Source organism: Molothrus ater, chromosome 32, assembly GCF_012460135.2.
Source record: "Molothrus ater isolate BHLD 08-10-18 breed brown headed cowbird chromosome 32, BPBGC_Mater_1.1, whole genome shotgun sequence".
NCBI lineage: Eukaryota > Metazoa > Chordata > Aves > Passeriformes > Icteridae > Molothrus > Molothrus ater.
Window position 1 is genome coordinate 1,315,696 of NC_071659.1, and position 19,938 is coordinate 1,335,633.

Genomic DNA, 19,938 nt, shown 5'->3' on the forward strand with positions numbered 1-19,938 from the left:
GTGGTGTCATAGCAAGACTGCGCATGCGCAGTACGATTTCCGTACGCTATCATGGCCGCCCTCTCATACGCAGTTTTATTTTCCGTACGCCGTCATGGCCGCTCCGCGCACGCGCAGTTCAATTTTCCGTACGATATCATGGCCGCCCTCTCATACGCAGTCCTATGATCCGTACGCTGTCATGGCGGCTCTGAGCATGCGCAGTCACGTTTATGCGCAGCATGACGGCCATCGCGCATGCGCACTAAGATTTACGTACAGTGTCATGGCCGCCCGCACACGCGCCGCAGCCGTAATCCACCGCTCCATAGCTGCTCTGCGCATGCGCATTCTTCGCACGCAGCCCTGACGTCATTACGCACGGCCCCTTCCCGGCCGGGCCTTCCCTGCGGAAGAGGCGGCGGAGCCCCGGGACGGGCCCGGGAAAAAGCGGGATAAAAACGGGAAAAAAAGGGGAAAACGGGATAAACCCGGGATAAACCCCGGCTAACCGGGAGCGCCGGGAGCAGCGGGATCAGCGCAGCGCCCCGCGCCGCCGCAGCCATGGTGTTCTACTTCACCTCCAACGGTGAGAGAGGGAATTCCCGGGAATTCTCGGGGAATTCCCGCCCAAATCCCCTTTTCCCGCGAATTCCCGCTGCAATTCCCGCCCTTCTCCCAAGTTCCCGCCCTTTTCCCGCATCCCCCCCTGGAATCTCCGAATTCCCGGGATTTCTCCTTTTCCCGAGGTTTTCCCTCGGGATTTTTCCCGCGAGTCTTCGGAATTCCCGCGGGAAAACAACTGCAGGGAATGTTCCCGGCAAAAAGCGGGAATGGCTCCACAAAATCCGGGAATTCTCCTTGAATTCCCAATTTGGGGCCGAATTTCAGGAGCCGACTTTTCCTGGAATTTTCCAGGACTTTTCCTTCATTTTTCCTGGACTTTTCCTGCATTTTCTCACCCAATCCGGGACTATTTACAATTCCCACTTTCCCATGAGGATTTTTTTTTTGGATTTTGGGCATTTTATGATGCAAACATTCCAAATTAAAAGGCAGGAGCAGGGTAGAATTTCGGAATTTTGGGAGGAATTTGGGAATTTTGGGAATTCCAGATGGAATGTGCCAGAATTCCTGGGAATCCAACCCCCCGTGAATTCCCAGATTTCCCTTGAAAAGCCCAGGAGAGATTTCTGGGAATATCGGCCTGAGAATTCTGGAAATTCTGTGGGTTTTTGGGCTTTTTCCCGGGTTTTCCATGGATCCATTCCCAGATTTTCCATGGATCCATTCCTGAGGTGTTTGCATGGATCCATTCTGGGGTTTCCATGAATCCATTCCCAGGTTTTTCCCGGGTTTCCCATGGATCCATTCCCAGGTTTCCCATGGATCCATTCCCAGGTTTTCCATGGATCCATTCCCGGGTTTTTCATGGATCCATTCCAGATTTCTCATTGATCCATTCTGGGTTTTCATGGATCCTTTCTTGGTTCTCCATGCATCCAGTCTGGGTTTTCCATGGATCCATTCCTGGGGTTTCCCTGGATCCATTCCCGGGTTTTCCACTCTGGGTTTCCACCCTGGATCCATTCCCAGATCCACTCTGGGTTTTCCATGGATCCTATCCCAGTTTCCCATGGATCCATTCTGGATTTTCCATGGATCTGTTCCCAGGTTTCCCATGGATCCATTCCTGGATTTCCATGGATCCATTCCTGAGTTTTCCCCGGGTTTTCCATGGATCCATTCCCGGCTTTTGCATGGATCCATAACTGGGTTTTCCATACATCCATTCCTGGGGTGTTTCCATACATCCATTCCTGGGTTTTCCATGGATCCAATCACAGTTTCTCATGGATCCGTTCCCAGGTTTCCCATGGATCCGTTCCTGGGTTTTCCCTGGGTTTCCCATGGATCCAGTCCTGGCTTTTCCATGGATCCAATCCCGGGTTTCACATGGATCCATTTTCATGTTTTTCCCGGGTTTTCCATGGATCCACTCCCAGTTCTCCTGGCTCTATTCCAGGTTTTGCGTGGATCCAGTCCTGAGTTTTTCATGGATCCATTCCTGGGGTTTGCATGGATCCATTCCCAAGTTTTCCCCGGATTTTCCATGGATCCATTCCTGGGTTTCCATGGATCCATTCCTGGGTTTCCGTGGATCCATTCCCAAGGTGTTTGCATGGATCCATTCCCGGGTTTTTCCCAGGTTTTCCATGGATCCATTCCCAGGTTTTCTGTGGATCCATTTCTGGTTTTTCCATGGATCCAATCCCAGTTTCTCATGGATCCATTCTGGATTTTCCATGGATCTGTTCCCAGGTTTTCCCTGGGTTTCCCATGGATCCAGTCCTGGCTTTTCCATGGATCCAATCCCGGGTTTCCCATGGATCCATTTTTGTGTTTTTCCTGGGTTTTCCATGGCTCCACTCCCAATTCTCCTGGCTCTATTCCAGGTTTTGCGTGGATCCAGTCCTGAGTTTTGCATGGATCCATTCCTGGGGTTTGCATGGATCCATTCCCAAGTTTTCCCCGGATTTTCCATGGATCCATTCCTGGGTTTTCCCCAGGTTTTCCATGGATCCGTTCCTGGGTTTCCATGGATCCGTTCCTGGGTTTCCGTGGATCCATTCCCGGGTTTTCCATGGATCCAATCCCAGTTTCTCATGGATCCATTCTGGATTTTCCATGGATCTGTTCCCAGGTTTTCCCTGGGTTTCCCATGGATCCATTCCTGGCTTTTCCATGGATCCATTCCTGGGTTTTCCATGGATCCATTTCCAGGTATTTCCTGGGTTTTCCATGGATCCATTCCCAGTTCTCCTGGCTCTATTCCGGGTTTTGCATGGATCCAGTCCTGAGTTTTGCATGGATCCGTTCCCGGATTTTCCCTGGGTTTTCCATGGATCCACTCTCAGTTTTCCATGGATCCATTCCTGGGTTTTCCCCGAGTTTTCCATGGATCCATTCCCAGGTTTTTCCCCGGGTTTTCCATGGATCCACTCCCAGTTTTCCATGGACCCATTCCTGGGTTTTCCCTGGGTTTTCCGTGGATCCATTCCCGAGGTGTTTGCATGGATCCATTCCCGGGTTTTCCCCAGGTTTTCCATGGATCTATTCCCGGGTTTTCTGTGGATCCATTCCTGGTTTTTCCATGGATCCATTCCTGGGTTTCCATGGATCCATTCCCGGGTTTTCCATGGATCCAATCCCAGGTTTCCCATGGATCCGTTCTTGGGTTTTCCCTGGGTTTCCCATGGATCCAGTCCTGGCTTTTCCATGGATCCGTTCTTGGGTTTTCCCTGGGTTTCCCATGGATCCAGTCCTGGCTTTTCCATGGATCCAATCCCGGGTATTTCCCGGGTTTTCCATGGATCCAGTCCCAGTTCTCCTGGCTCTATTCCGGTTTTTGCATGAATCCAGTCCTGAGTTTTTCATGGATCCATTCCCAAGTTTTCCCTGGGTTTTCCCTGTGTTTTCCATGGATCCATTCCTAGCTTTCCATGGATCCATTCCTGGGTTTTCCCCGGGTTTTCCATGGATCCACTCTCAGTTTTCCATGGATCCAATCCTGGGTTTTCCCCGGGTTTTCCATGGATCCATTCCCGGGTTTTCCCCGGGTTTTCCATGGATCCATTCCTGGGTTTCCATGGATCCATTCCTGGGTTTTCCCCGGGTTTTCCATGGATCCATTCCTGGGTTTTCCCCAGGTTTTCCATGGATCCATTCCTGGGTTTTCCATGGATCCATTCCTGGTTTTCCCCGGGTTTTCCATGGATCCATTCCTGGGTTTCCATGGATCCATTCCCGGGTTTTTCCCGGTTTTCCATGGATCCATTCCTGGGTTTTTCCCGGGTTTTCCATGGATCCATTCCTGGTTTTCCCTGCAGCCGCTGCCGCTGTCTACACCATCTACATGGGCAAGGACAAGTACGAGAGTGAGTGACCACTGGGAATTCTGGGAATATTTTGGGGAATTTTGGGAATATTTTGGGAAGTTTGGAAATTATTTTGGTAATTTCAGGAATTTGGGGAAGTGTTTTTTCTTAATTTTGGGGATTTTAGGGGAAATTCTTTTGGGGGAACTATGGAGATGTTTTGAGAATTTTGGGATTTATTTTGGGAATTGTTTGGGAGGGTTTTTTTTGGAATTTCTGGGTTTTTTTGGGAATTCTGGGAATTATTATGGGAATTTCAAGGACTCTTTTCAGAATTTCAGGGATTTTTTTGGGGGAATTTTGTGCCTGGGTTTGAGGTGGAAATTCCGGGATTTGGGGTGGGAATTCTGGGATTTGGGGCTGGATTTGGGGTGGGAATTGTGGGATTTGGGGTGGGAATTCTGGGATTCGAGGCAGGAATTTTGGGCTGTATTTGGCGTGGGATTTCTGGGATTTGGGGCTGGATTTGGGGTGGGAATTCTGGGATTCGAGGCGGGAATTGTGGGATTTGGGGTTGGATTTGGGGTGGGAATTCTGGGATTTGGTGTTGGAATCCCAGGATTTGGGGTGGGAATTCCAGGATTTTGGGGCTGGAATCTGGGATTTAGAGGATGGATTTGGGGCGGGAATTCTGGGATTTGGGGCTGGATTTGGGGTGGGAATTGTGGGATTTAGGCTTGGATTTGGGGCGGGAATTCTGGGATTTTGGGCTGGATTTGGGGTGGGAATTCCAGGATTTTGGGGCTGGATTTGGGGCTGGATTTGAGGTGGGAATTGTGGGGTTTGGGGCTGGATTTGGGGTGGGAATTGTGGGGTTTGGGGCTGGATTTGAGGTGGGAATTCTGGGATTTGGGGCGGGAATTCTGGGATTTGAGGTTGGATTTGGGGTGGGAATTGTGGGATTCAGGGCTGGATTTGGGGTGGGATTTCTGGGATTTGGGGCTGGATTTGGGGTGGGAATTGTGGGATTTGGGGTGGGAATTGTGGGCTTTGGGTTGGATTCCTGGGATTCGGGGCTGAGCCCGTGGCCGTTCCCGCAGACGAGGACCTGATCAAGTACGGGTGGCCCGAGGACGTCTGGTGAGCGCCGGGATCCCGGAATTCCAGCGGGAAACGGGAATGAGGACCCGGGGGGGGGCTGCAGGGGCTGCGTGGGGTGGGGTCAGGGATCCTGGATCCCCCTGGGATCCCCCTGGATCCCCCTGGATCCCATTTGGATCCCATTGGCTTCCCCTGGATCCCGTTTTCCCTGATTCCTTTTGGATCCCCTGGATCCCGTTTGTTCCCCTTGATCCCATTTCCCTGGGTCTCATTTTTTCCTGATCCCATTTGAATCCCATTTTTCCCTGGATTCTGCCTGTTCCCTGGATCTTTGGGTTTCCCTGATCCCTTTTGTTTTCCCTGGATCCCATTTGGGTCCTGTTTGTTTTCCCAGATCCCCTTTGTTCCCCTGATCCCATTTGAGTTCCGTTTGTTCCCCTGATCCCGTTTGCATTTCCCTGGATCCCATTTCCCCCTGATCCCAGTTGTCCCTTGGATCCTCTTTGTTCCCCTGGATCCCATTTGGATCCCATTGGATTCCCCTGGATCCCCTTTGTTCCTCCGATCCCATTTGGATCCTGTCGGTCCCCCTGGATCCCATTGGATTCCCCTGGATCCCATTTTTTCCTGATCCCCTTTGTTCCCGCGGATCCCAGATTTCTCTGGATCCCGTTTGTTCCCTGGATCCTCTTTGGGTCCTGTTTGTTTCCCATTTGGATCCCATTTCCCCCTGGATCCCAGATTGCCCTGGATCCCGTTTGTTTTCCCTGATCCCATTGGGTCCCCCTGGATCCTGTTTGTTTCCCTGGATCCCATTTTTCCCTCATCCCATTGGATTCCCTGGATCCCCTTTGTTCCCCTGATCCCGTTTGGATCCCGTTTGTCCCTGTGGATCCCATTGGATTCCCCTGGAACCCGTTTGTTTCCCCCCATCCCATTTTTCCCTGGATCCCATTTGTTTTCCCTGATCCTCTTTGTTCCCTGGATCCCACTGGATTCCCCTGGATCCCATTTGGATCCCATTGGTTTCCCTGCTCCTGTTTGGATCCCATTTTTCCTTGGATCCCCTTTGTTCCCCTGATCCCATTTTTTGTGGTTTTTTTGTTTTCCCTGATCCCGTTTTCCCCTGGATCCCGTTTGGATCCCATTTCTTCCCCTGGATTCCTCTGGATCCCATTTCCCCCTTGACTCCATTCCTTTCCCTGGATCCCATTTCCCCCTGGATCCCGTTTAGTTTCCCTGATCCCATCTGGATCCCATTTTTCCCTGGATCGTGTTTGTCCCCCTGGATCCCGTTTGTTCCTCTGGATCCCATTGGATTCCCCTGGATCCCATTTGTCCCTGTGGATCCCATTTCCCTCTGCATCCCATTGGATTCCCCTGGATCCCGTTTGTTCCCTGGATCCCGTTTGGGTCCTGTTTGTTTCCCTGGATCCCAGATTCCCCTGGATCCCCTTTGTTTCCCCACATCCCATTTGTTCCCATGGGTCCCATTTGTTTTCCCTGATCCCATTTGGATCCCATTGGGTCCCCCTGATCATTGGGTCCCCCTGATCCCATTTGGATCCCATTGGATTCCCCTGGATCCCATTTGTTTCCCCTGGATCCTGTTTGTCCCCCTGGATCCCATTGGATTCCCCTGGATCCCCTTTGTTTCCCTGATCCTGTTTGGATCCCATTGGATTCCTCTGGATCCCGTTTGTTCCCCTGGATCCCATTGGATTCCCCTGGATCCCCTTTGTTTCCCTGATCCTGTTTGGATCCCGTTTTTCCCCCTGGATCCCGTTTTCCCCCTGGATCCCATTTGGATCCTGTTGGTCCCCCTGGATCCCGTTTGTTTTCCCTGGTCCCATTTCCCCCTGATCCTCTTTGTTCCCCGGATCCCATTGGATTCCCCTGGATCCCGTTGGATCCCATTTTGTTTCCCTGCTCCTGTTTGGATCCCATTTTTCCCTGGATCCCCTCTGTTCCCCTGATCCCATTTGGTTTTTCTTTCCCTGATCCCGTTTTCCCCTGGATCCCGTTTGGATCCCATTTCTTCCCCTGGATCCCTCTGGATCCCATTTCCCCCTTGCCTCCATTCCTTTCCCTGGATCCCGTTTGTTTCCCTGATCCCATCTGGATCCCATTTTTCCCTGGATCGTGTTTGTCCCCCTGGATCCCATTGGGTTTCCCTGGATCCCATTTCTTCCCTTGATCCCATCTGGATCCCATTTACCCCCTGGGTCCCATTTGGATCCCGTTTGTCCTTGTGGATCCCATTGGATTCCCCTGGATCCCGTTGGATTCCCTGCTCCTGTTTGGATCCCATTGGATTTCCCTGGATCCCCTTTGTTCCCCTGATCCCATTTTTGGGGTTTTTTTTTGTTTGTTTGTTTACCCTGATCCCATTTTCCCCTGGATCCCGTTTGGATCCCATTTCTTCCCCTGGATCCCTCTGGATCCCATTTGGATCCCATTTCTTTCCCTGGATCCCGTTTGGATCCCATTTCTTCCCCTGGATCCCTCTGGATCCCATTTCCCCCCTGACTCCTCCGTTCCTTCCCCTGGATCCCGCTTTTCCCCCGTTTCCCGCTTTATTCCCAACTTTTTTCCCATTTTCCCCAATCCCCCCCCTCCTCTCCTGAGGATTCCCAGGAATTCTCCCCGCTGTGGGAAAGGGTCGGGGATTATCCTGGATTCCCATGGATTCGGGATCGGGAATTCCCAGGGCTGCTTTTCCCGGGATTCCCGGGCTGGGCTCTGGGTCGGAATTCCCGGAATTCCCGGAATTCCCGGAATTCCCAGCGCCATTCCCGCCGTCCCCGCAGGTTCCACGTGGATAAACTCTCCTCAGCCCACGTCTACCTGCGGCTGCACCAGGTAATCCCAAGGGAAAACAGCGGGGGAAAATTCGGGAAAATCCCGGGAAAAAATTCAGGAAAATCTTGGGAAAAACCTCAGGGAAACTTCAGGAAAAACCTTGGGAGAAATCTCGGGAAAAACCCCAGGAAATCCTCGGGATAATCTTGGGAAAACGTTGGGAAAATGCTCAGGATATGCCCTGGGAAACCACAGGAAAAACCTTGGGAAAATCTTGGGAAAAATCTCTGGAAAAACGCCAGGAAAATTTGGATGTGCCCTGGGAAATTCTGGGGAAAACCTTGGGAAAAACGCAGGGAAAAAACTCAAGAAAATTAGGAAAAACCTTGGGAAAAACTCAGGAAAAACCTTGGGAAAATGGGGGGAAAACCCTTGGGAAAAGCAGCAGGAAAAAGTTGGGAAAAGTGGAAAAACCTTGGGAAAAAATTCAGGAAAAACCTCGGGAAAGAGTTGGGAAAATCAAGAAAAATTTGGGAAAAACCTCAGGAAAAAAAACTTTGGGAAAATTGGGAAATCCCCCGGGAAAGCACAGGAAAAACCTGAGGGAAAAATGTCAGGAAAATCAGGAAAAATCTTGGGAAAAAGAGCAGGAAAATCTCAGGATATCCCCTGGGAAAATGCAGGAAAACCTTGGGGGAAACTTGGGAAAAATCCTGGGAAAAAATGTGGGGAAATGTCTGGAAAAACTTGGGAAAAACCTCGGGAAAACCTGAGGAAAATTGGGAAAAACCTTGGGAAAATTGGGGATTTCCTCAGGAAAAGTGGGATAGCCCCTGGAAACCTTGGGAAAAGCAGGGAAATTGGGATAATCATGAGGAAAAGTTGGGATTTTCATGAGGGAAAATTGGGAAAATCAGGAAAAATTGGGATTTTCCTGAGGAAAAATTGGGATAATCATGAGGAAAAGTTGAGAAAATCAGGAAAAATTGGGATTTTCATGAGGAAAATTTGGGATTTTCATGAGGGAAAATTGGGACTATCAGGAAAAATTGAGATTTTCATGAGGAAAAATTGGGATTCCCAATTTACCATGAGGAAAAATTGGGAAAATCAGGAAAAATTGGGATTTTCATGAGGAAGAGTTGGAAAATTGGGATTTTCATGAGGAAAATTTGGGATTTATCATGAGGAAAAATTGGGAAAATCAGGAAAAATCAGGATATTCATGAGAAAAAATCAGGATTTTCATGAGGAAAAATTGGGATAATCATGAGGAAAGGTTGGGAAAATCAGGAAAAATTGGGACTTTCATGAGGAAAAATCAGGATTTTCATGAGGGAAAATTGGGAAAATCAGGAAAAATTGGGATTTCCATGAGGAAAAATTGGGATATTCATGAGGAAAAGTTGGAAAAATTGGCATTTTCATGAGGAAAAATTGGGATATTCATGAGGAAAAATCGGGATTTTCATGAGGAAAAGTTGGGAAAATCAGGAAAAAATTGGGACTTTCATGAGGGAAAATTGGGTAAATCTGGAGAAATCAGGATTTTCATGAGTAAAAATTGGGATTTTCATGAGGAAAAATTGGGATAATCATGAGGAAAAATTGGGATAATCATGAGGAAAAATTGGGAAAATCAGGAAAAATTGGGATTTTCATGAGGTAAAAATTGGGATTTTCATAAGGGAAAATTGGGAAAATCTGGGAAAATTGAGATTTCCATGAGGAAAAATTGGGAAAATCAGGAAAAATTGGGATATTCACGAGGAAAAGTTGGGAAATCAGGAAAAATTGGGATTTTCATGAGGGAAAATTGGGAAAATAAGGAAAAATTGGGATATTCATGAGGAAAAAATGGGATTTACCATGAGGAAAAATTGGGAAAATCAGGAAAAATTTGGGATATTCATGAGGAAAAATCGGGATTTACCATGAGGAAAAGTTGGGAAATTCAGGAAAAAGCTCGGGAAAGTTGGGAAAAGGGGGTGTGAATGTGGGCTGAGGTGGGAATTTGGGAATTCCCTGCAGGGCCAGAGCATGGATGACATCCCCAAGGAGGTGCTGAGCGACTGCGCCCACCTGGTGAAGGCCAACAGCATCCAAGGTACCCGGGAAAAATGGGGAAAAATGGGAAAAAATGGGAAAAAATGGGGAAAAATGGGAAATACAAAAAAAAAAAAAAAAAAAAGCCAAAAAAAAACCCCAAAAAAACCACGGAAAATTCTGGGAAATCCTGGGAAAAAAAAGGGGAAATCCCAGAAGAAAATGGGAAATTCTAGAAGAAGAAAAATGGGAGATTCTGGGAAATCCAGGAAAACCTGGGGAATTTCCTGGGAAATCCTGGGGAAAAAAAAAAAAACCTGGGAATTCTTGGGGAAAAGCCTGAGGAATTCTGGGGGGAAAAAGGGAAATTTTGGGAAATCTCAGGAAAAAAAAAAAAAAGGGAAATTTTGGGAAATCTCAGGAAAAAAAAAAAGGGGGAAATCTTGGAAAAAGGAAAAAAAAAATTCTGGGAAATCCCAGGGGAAAAAAATGGGAAATCCAAGAAATCAAATGGGAAATTCTGGGAAAACCCCAGGAAATTCTGAGGAAAAAAAAATTATTGGGAAACACCTGAAAATAAACCAGGAAAAACCACAGGAAATGCCCAGGAAAAAGGTTGGGATCTGCTCCAGAAAATCCTGGAAAATGTTGGGAATTTTCTGGGAAATCCCCCGGAAATGCCAGAAAATCCTGGGAAAACCCCAGAAAAACCCAGGTTTTTTCCTGTTTTCCCCTACTTTTCCCTTATTTTCTCCCCATTTTTCCTCTTTCCTCCATTTATTTTCTCTGTTTTTTCCATTTATTTTCCCCGTTTTTTCCTATTTTTGCCCAGTTTTCCCCCATTCCCAGGCTGCAAGCTGAGCTCAGTGATGGTGCTTTACCCCATTTTTACCATTTTTAGCTGTTTTGATGCATTTTTTCCCATTTTTCCCTGTTTTTCCCCCATTCCCAGGCTGCAAACTGAGCTCAGTTATGGTGCTTTACCCCATTTCATCCATTTTTTCCCATTTTCTCCCATTTTCACCCCATTTCCTGCAGGCTGCGAGCTGAGCTCAGTGACTGCTGTTTACCCCATTTGATCCCATTTGATCCCATTTAATGCCATTTTTCCCCATTTTTCCCCATTTTCCCCCATTTTTCCCCCATTTCCAGGCTGCAAGCTGAGCTCGCTGAAGGTGGTTACCCCATTTTATCCCATTTTATCCCATTTTATCCCATTTTATCCCATTTTTCCCATTTTTCCCTGGTTTCACCCCGTTTCCTGCAGGCTGCAAGCTGAGCTCGGTGACCCTGCTTTACCCCATTTTACCCCATTTTTCCCATTTTTCCCATTTTCCCCTGTTTTCACCCCATTCTTATGCTGCAAGCTGAGCTTGGGGACCACACTTTACTCCATTTTTTTCCCATTTTTTGCCATTTTCCCCTGTTTTCACCCCATTTTCACCCCATTTCCTGCAGGCTGTGAGCTGAGCTCGGTGACCGTGCTTTACCTGATTTTACCCCATTTTACCCATTTTTTCCCATTTTTCCCATTTTTTCCCATTTTCCCCTGTTTTCACCCCATTCTTAGGCTGCAAGCTGAGCTCAGTGACCGTGGTTTCCCCCCCATTTTTTCCCATTTTCCCCTGGTTTTACCCCATTTTTCCCCATTCCCTGCAGGCTGCAAGCTGACCTCAATGACCGTGGTTTCCCCCCCATTTTTTCCCATTTTTAGCTGTTTTTACCCAATTTTCACCCCGTTTCCTTCAGGCTGCAAGCTGAGCTCAGTGACCGTGACCGTGCTTTACCTGATTTTACCCCATTTTGTCAATTTTTTCCCATTTTTTCCTGTTTTTGCCCCATTTCCTGCAGGCTGCAAGCTGAGCTCGGTCACCGTGGTTTACACGCCCTGGAGCAACCTGCGCAAAACGCCCGACATGGACGTGGGGCAGATCGGCTTCCACCGCAGCAAGGACGTGAGTGGGAATGGGAATGAAATCTGGGAATGTGGGAATAAAATCTGGGAATGTGGGAACGAAATCTGGGAATTTGGGAATGAATCTGGGAATGTGGGAATGGGGGCAGATCGGCTTCCACCGCAGCAAGGATGTGAGTGGGGGAATGTGGGAATGAAATCTGGGAATGTGGGAATGAAATCTGGGAATGTGGGAATGAATCTGGGAATGTGGGAATGAAATCTGGGAATGAATCTGGGAATTTGGGAATGAGTCTGGAAATGGGAACAGATTGGCTTCCACCACAGCAAGGATGTAAGGGGATGGGGATAAATCTGGGAATGTGGGAATGAAATCTGGGAATGTGGGAATGAAATCTGGGAATTTGGGAATGAATCTGGGAATGTGGGAATGGGGGCAGATCGGCTTCCACCGCAGCAAGGACGTGAGTGGGGGAATGTGGGAATGAATCTGGGAATTTGGGAATGAATCTGGGAATGTGGGAATGAAATCTGGGAATTTGGGAAGGGGGGGGCAGATCGGCTTCCACCGCAGCAAGGATGTAAGGGATGGGAATGGGAATAAAATCTGGGAATGAATCTGGGAATTTGGGAATGAGTCTGGAAATGGAAACAGATTGGCTTCCACCACAGCAAGGATGTAAGGGGATGGGGATAAATCTGGGAATGTGGGAATAAAATCTGGGAATTTGGGAATGGGATCAGATCGGCTCCCACCGCAGCAAGGACATGAGTGAGGGGATTTGGGAATGGGAAATCTGGGAATAATATCTGGGAATGAATCTGGGAATAATCTGGGAATTTGGGAACAGATCGGCTTCCACCGCAGCAAGGATGTAAGGGAATGGGAATGGGAATAAAATCTGGGAATGTGGGAATGAATCTGGGAATGTGGGAATAAAATCTGGGAATTTGGGAATGAATCTGGGAATTTGGGAATGGGATCAGATCGGCTTCCACCGCAGCAAGGACGTGAGTGAGGGAATGGATAATCTGGGAATTTGGGAATAAACCTGGGAATTTGGCTTCCACCGCAGCAAGGACGTGAGTGAGGGAATAAATCTGGGAATTTGGAGATAAATCTGAGAATAATATCTGGGAATTAGGGAATGAATCTGGGAATTTGGGAATGGCAGCAGATCGGCTTCCACCGCAACAAGGATGTGAGTGAGGAGGGAACCTGGGAATAATATCTGAGAATGAATCTGGGAATAATCTGGGAATAAATCTGGGGATTTGGGAATGGGATCAGATGGGCTGCCAGCACAGCAAGGACGCGAGTGAGAGACATGGGAATGGATATGGGAATGTGGGAATGTGGGAATGGGAATGGGAGCAGATCGGCTTCCACCAGCACAAGGACGTGAGGGACATGGGAATGGGAATAAATCTGGGAATTTGGGAACAGAGGAATGTGGGAGTGGGAATGGGAACGGGAACAGCAGGAATTGGGAAGGGGGAGCCTTGGGAATCAATTCGGGAATAGGAACCTCAGGAATTTGGGAATGGTCATTGGGAATGTGGCAGTGGAAACAATGGGAACAGCGGGAATGTGGGAATGGGAACAGCGGGAATGTGGGAATGGGAACAGCAGGAATGTGGGAATGTGAGAATGGGAACAGTGAGAATCCATCCGGGAATGGGAACAGTGGGAATGTGAGAATGGGAACAGTGGGAATCCATCCGGGAATGGGAACAGCGGGAATGTGGGAATGGGAACCTTGGGAATGTGGGAATGGGAACAGTGGGAATGTGAGAATGGGAACAGTGGGAATGTGGGAATGGGAACAGTGGGAATGTGGGAACAGTGGAAATCTGGGAATGGGAACACCAGGAACATTCCGCATTCCCGGTCTCCCCACAATTCCCAACACAAACCAGGACTGGGACGTTTTTCCCGTTGGGAGCAGCCCCCATTCCCGCTTTTCCCGCAATTCCCGCTTTTCCCGCAATTCCCGCCACCGCCAGCAGAGAGCAGCGCCGGGACGCGTCTCCCGCTGGGAGCAGCCCCATTCCCGCGTTAATTCCTGGTTCAATCCCCACTTTAATTCCCGGTTCAATTCCCGGTTCCACTCCTGGTTCAATCCCTGTTTTCCAGGTGCTCCCGGTCATAGGGGGGGCGGTGGAGCAGCGCGCTCCCGTTAATCCCAGTTTAATCCCTGTTATTCCCTGCGTCATTCCCAGTTTAACGCCGGTCTAATCCCCAGTTTAAGCCCAGTTTGATCCCGGTTTAACCCCGGTTCAATCCCAGTTTAACCCCCGATTTAGCCCCAGTCTAAGCCCTGTTTTAAACCCAGTCTAACCCCATATTCCAGGTGCGCTCGGTGACGGCGGAGCGGCGCGGGGCGGGGCAGCGCACTCCCGTTATCCCAGTTTAACTCCTCCGTTATCCCAGTTTAACTCCTGTTAACCCCTGGTTCAATCCCCAGTTCAACCCCGCTTCAATCCCCAGTTTAAGCCCAGTTTAAGCCCAGTCTAACCCCATATTCCAGGTCCATTCTGCAACGATGGAGTGCCGCAGGGCGGAGCAGCGCACTCCCATTATCCCAGTTTAACCCCGGTTCAATCCCCAGTTCAAGCCCGGTTTAACCCCAGTCTAAGCCCAGCCTAACCCTCCATTAGGTCCGTTCTGTGACGGTGGAGCGGCGTGGGGTGGAGCAGCGCACTCCCGCTATCCCAGTTTAACCTCAGTTCAATCCCATTTTAAGCCCAGTTTAACCCCGGTTCAATCCCAGGTCAATCCCCAGTTCAAGCCCGGTTTAACCCCAGTTTAAGCCCAGCCTAACCCCCTATGTCGCAGGTCTGTTCTGTGACAGTGGAGCGGCGCGGGGTGGAGCAGCGCATTCCCGTTATCCCAGTTTATTCCCAGTTCAATCCCAGTTTAACCACGGTTCAATCCCCGGTTTAACCCCAGTTTGAACCCAGCCTAACCCCGCCGTGTTCCAGGTGCGCTCGGTGACGGTGGAGCGGCGCGGGGTGGAGCAGCGCACTCGCGTTATCCCAGTTTAACCCCGGTTCAATCCCAGTTTAACCCCGGTTCAATCCCCGGTTTAACCCCGGTTCAATCCCCAGTTCAAGCCCGGTTTAACCCCAGTCTAAGCCCAGCCTAACCCTCCATTAGGTCCGTTCGGTGACGGTGGAGCGGCGCGGGGCGGAGCAGCGCACTCGCGTTATCCCAGTTTAACCCCGGTTCAGTCCCAGTTTAACCCTGGTTCAATCCCAGTTTAACCCCGGTTCAATCCCCGGTTTAACCCCGGTTCAATCCCCGGTTCAAGCCCGGTTTAACCCCAGTCTAAGCCCAGCCTAACCCTCCATTAGGTGCGCTCGGTGATGGTGGAGCGGCGCGGGGTGGAGCAGCACATTCCCGTTATCCCAGTTTATTCCCAGTTCAATCCCAGTTTAACCACGGTTCAATCCCCGGTTTAACCCCAGTTTAAGCCCAGCCTAACCCCGCCGTGTTCCAGGTGCGCTCGGTGACGGTGGAGCGGCGCGGGGCGGAGCAGCGCACTCGCGTTATCCCAGTTTAAGCCCGGTTCAATCCCCGGTTTAACCCCGGTTCAATCCCCAGTTCAAGCCCGGTTTAACCCCAGTCTAGGCCCAGCCTAACCCTCCATTAGGTGCGTTCGGTGACGGTGGAGCGGCGCGGGGCGGAGCAGCGCACTCGCGTTATCCCAGTTTAAGCCCGGTTCAATCCCAGTTTAACCCCGGTTCAATCCCCAGTTTAACCCCGGTTTAACCCCAGTCTAAGCCCAGCCTAACCCTCCATTAGGTGCGTTCGGTGACAGTGGAGCGGCGCGGGGCGGAGCAGCTGCGGCGGCTGGAGCGGACGCGCGTGGAGCGGTTCCCGGACCTGGCGGCCGAGCGGGAATGCCGGGACCGGGAGGAGCGGGGGCGGCGCCGGATGGAGCTGCAGGAGCAGCGCCGGGAGCAGCGCGAGGAGCAGCGCCGGAAAAAGGAGATGGAGGAGCTCAGGTGGGAACGGAGCCGGGAATGCCGGGAGCGTTCCGTTGGGAATGCCGGGAATGTTTAATTGGGGACGTTCTTCGGTGAGAGTTCCGGGAATGTTCGGTGACGACGTTGGGAATGGTTGGCGGGAATGCTGGGAATGGCTGGTGGGAATGTTCGGTGAGAGTTCTGGGAACGTTCGGTGACAACGTTGGGAACGTTCGGTGGGAATGCTGGGAATGGTTCGTGGGAATGTTGGGAATGTTTGGTGGGAACGCTTGGTGGGAATGTTGGGAATGTTTGGTGGGAATTCCAGGAACGTTTGTTGGCAATTCTGGGAACGTCTGGTGAGAATTCCAGGAATGTTTGGCGACAACGCTGAGAGGGTCCGGTGGGAATGTTGGGAATGCTTGGTGGGAACGTTTGGTGAAAATTCTGGGAACATTTGGTGGGAACGTTGGGAATGGTTGGTGGGAATGTTTGGCGAGATTTCTGGGAATATTGGGAATTCCAGGAATGTTTGGTGGGAGGAATGCTTGGTGGCAACGTTGGGAATGTTTGTTGGGAATGCCGGGAATGTTTAACTGGGGACGTTCTTCAGTGAGAGTTCTGGGAATGTTTGGTGACGACGTTGGGAATGGTTGGCGGGAATGCTGGGAATGCTTGGTGGGAATGCTTGGTGGGGATGTTTGGCGGGGATGTTTGGCGGGGATGTTTGGTGAGAATTCTGGGAATATTTGGTTGGAATGTTGGGAATGCTTGGTGGGAATGTTTGATGGGGATGTTTGGTGGGAATGTCGGGAATATTGGGAATTCCAGGAACATTTGGGTGAATGTTTGGTCGGAATGCTTGGTGGGAATGTTTGCTGGGAATGTTTGTTTGGAATGCCGGGAATGTCTGGTGGGAATGTTGGGAATGTTTGGTGGGAATTCCTGGAATGTTTGGGATTTCCGGGATCTGAACTCCTGAGGGTTTTCCAAGGAGAATCCCGGCCTCGGGCAGGGAGTGGGGACTGGGAATGCTGGGGGAGAGAGCCTGGAACTGCCCCTGGAATTGCCCCAATTCCCTCTGGAATTCCCTTTGGAATTGCCCTAATTCCTTTTGGAATTCCCTCTGGAATTGCCTTTGGAATCGATCCTGGAATTTTCTCTGGAATTCCCTTTAGAATTGTCTCTGGAATTGCCCCAGTTACCTCTGGAATTCCCTTTGGAATTTCCCTGGAATTCCCTCTGGAATTCCCTTTGGAGTTGCCCCAGTTGCCTCTGGAATCACCCCTGGAATTCCCTCTGGAATTGCCCAAGGAATTTGGGATTCCCAGGATTCCCTTGGGAGCCTCTCTGAGCTGCACAAAATCTGGGATCGAAGGAAATCTGGGAATTTCCTGGGATCCAGGCTGGGGAATCTGGGATCGGGATCCCAAATCTGGGATTTTCCAGCTGGGAGATCCCAGAGAAAAACCTCGGGGGGGGAAAAAAAAAAGGAATTCCGGGATAATCGACGAGGGGCGGAATTCCGGAGGGGGAAAATCCTCGGGGGAATTCTGGGATCCGCTCCCGGTTTTCCGTGGGAATTCCCTCGAAATTCCGGGATGATTCCGGGAATTGTCCCTGCAGGAGCTACTCGTCCCTGATGAAGGCCGAGAACATGTCCTCCAACCAGGTGAGCGGGAACCCGGAATTCCGGGAATTCCTCGGGAATAACGGGAATAATGGGGATAATGGGATTGGGAATGATTGGAATGGGAATGATGGGAATGATGGGATTGGGACTAACAGGAATGGGGATAATGGGGATAACGGTAAATATGAGAGTGGGAATATTGGGAATGGTGGGATTGACGGGATTGGGAATAATTGGAATGGTAAAAAATGGGATTGGGAATAATGGGAATGGGACTGGAATGGGAATAATGGGGATGGGAATAACAGGAATGGGATGGAAATGATGGGATTAATGGGAATGATGGGCATGGGAATAATGGGATTGAAAATGATGGGAATGATTGGAATGGGAACGATGGGATTGGGACTAACAGGAATGGGAATAATGGGGATAATGGGGATAACGGTAAATATGGGAGTGGGAATATTGGGAATGGTGGGATTGACGGGATTGGGAATAATTGGAACGGTAATAATGGGAATGGGACTGGGACTGGGAATGGAATGGGAATAATGAGATTCGGAATGATGGGAATGATGGGAATGGGATTGGGAATAACGGGATTGGGAATGATGGGAATGCAATTGGAATAATGGGAATAACAGGAATGGGATGGAAATGATGGGATTAATGGGAATGATGGGATTGAAAATGATGGGAATAATTGGAATGGGAATAATTGGAATGGGAATAAGGGGAATAACGAGATTCATGGGAATAATGGGATAAATGGGATTGGGAATAATTGGAATGGGAATTATGAGAATTATGCCATTGATGGGAATAATGAGATTGGGGATGATGGGAATGGGATTGGGAATGGGGACGGAATGGGAATGGTGGGAGTGATTGGAATGGGATTGGGAGTGATGGGAATGATGGGATTGGGAATGGGGACGGAATGGGAATGGGAATGATGGGAGTGATTGGAATGGGATTGGGAGTGATGGGAATGATGGGATTGGGAATGATGGGATTGGGAGTGATGGGAATGATGGGATTGGCAGTGATGGGAATGATGGGATTGGGAGTGGTGGGAATGATGGGATTGGGAATGATGGGATTGGCAGTGATGGGAATGATGGGATTGGGAATGATGGGATTGGGAGTGATGGGAATGATGGGATTGGGAATGATGGGAATGATGGGATTGGGAATGATGGGATTGGGAGTGATGGGAATGATGGGATTGGCAGTGATGGGAATGATGGGATTGGGAGTGATGGGAATGATGGGATTGGGAGTGATGGGAATTCCCGGAGCTGCAGACCCCGAGGTGTCCAGGGAAAGGCCGGGGCGGAGCCCCCCGGGATCCCGGGAAATGTTGGGATTGGAACGGGAACGTCCCGAAATCCCCACAACCCCCCCCCCAAACCACCCCGGCATCCCCCATCCCCGCGGCTCCGATTTCCCGGGAATTGCCGCAATTCCCAGGAAACCCCGGCCCGCAGGAATTCCCAGCAATGCCCATTCCATTCTCATATTCCTATTCCCAAATTCCCCCAAATCCCACATTCCCAAAATCCCCAATTCCCACATTCCCAGTTCCCGTTCCCAGTTCCTGTTCCCATTCCCAGATTTCCACATTCCCATTCCCACGTTCCCAAATTCCCACCTCCCATTCCCAGTTCCTGTTCCCAAATCCCACATTCCCAGATTTCACATTCCTATTCCCAAATTCCCCCGTTCCCAAAATCCCCAATTCCCCAATTCCCAAATTCCCACATTCCCAAATCCCCCAATTCCCACATTCCCAATTCCCATTCCCAGTTCCTGTTCCCACATTCCCAAATTCCCATTCCCCCATTCCCAGCATTCCCAATTCCCCCCAATTCCCGGCGTTCCCACATTCCCGAATTCCCGCTGTTCCCTGCAGGACGGGAACGACTCCGACGATTTCATGTGAGGATCCCTCCCGGAAGATCCTCCCGGAATTCCCAGGAAAACGGAATTCCCGGGAAGAGGAACTCGGGCTCCGGCCCCGCAGGAACCTCGGGAACGCTCCCGTACTTTGGGGGGGGGGAATTCCCGGGAATGTCGGAGCCAACAAAGGCTGGGATTGGCCGGGGCCGCCTCTGGAATTCTTCCAATGGGAAAATTCGGGAACGGAGCCGGCCGGGGTTTGGGATTTCTGGGATTTTCCTTCGGGATCGCGCGGAATTCCCGAAGGCGGGGTGGGGGGGGAAAATCCCCGGAGCGGGAGGGGATTGGGGGAAAAAATGGGGAAATTGGGAAAAACCTGGAAAAATGAAGGGGAGGGGAAGAACAGAGAAAAACTGGGAAAAAACGGGAAAAACCTGGGAAAATGGGGAAGAAATGGGGAAAAAGGGGGGAAAACAGGGAATAACTCGGAAGAACTGGGAAAAACCAGGAAAAAGTGGGGGAAATGGGAGGAACGGGGAAAAAGCTGGGAAAAACGGGGAAAAACCAGGAAAACAGGGGGCAAACCTGGGAAAAGTGGGAAAACTGGGAAAAACTGGAAAAAAAAAACCAGGAAAAACTGGGAAAAACGGGAAAACTGGAAAAAAAAAGAGGGAAAAAGAGGGAAAAAGCCTGGGAAAGGGGAAGAG

General features: G+C 50.0%; 1 protein-coding gene across 6 annotated transcripts; it reads left to right on the forward strand.

The window, feature by feature from the left end:
* The first annotated feature begins 356 nt into the window (after positions 1 to 356).
* On the forward strand, positions 357 to 19,436 carry CCDC25 (coiled-coil domain containing 25). 6 transcript variants are annotated; one of them, XM_036405260.2, is made up of 9 exons: positions 357 to 568; positions 3,870 to 3,917; positions 4,958 to 4,997; positions 7,769 to 7,820; positions 9,792 to 9,867; positions 11,658 to 11,761; positions 15,530 to 15,732; positions 17,320 to 17,365; positions 19,245 to 19,436. In XM_036405260.2, exons 1-9 carry the CDS (start codon positions 544 to 546, stop codon positions 19,272 to 19,274), a joined length of 624 nt encoding a protein of 207 aa, XP_036261153.1. In that variant the 5' UTR covers positions 357 to 543; the 3' UTR covers positions 19,275 to 19,436. The 6 variants fall into 6 exon arrangements, with proteins under 6 accessions (XP_036261153.1, XP_036261156.1, XP_036261159.1 ...); XM_036405263.1 differs by lacking the exons at positions 15,530 to 15,732; positions 17,320 to 17,365; positions 19,245 to 19,436 and adding an exon at positions 15,378 to 15,455; XM_036405266.1 differs by lacking the exons at positions 15,530 to 15,732; positions 17,320 to 17,365; positions 19,245 to 19,436 and adding an exon at positions 14,882 to 14,959.
* The last annotated feature ends 502 nt before the right edge of the window (positions 19,437 to 19,938 follow it).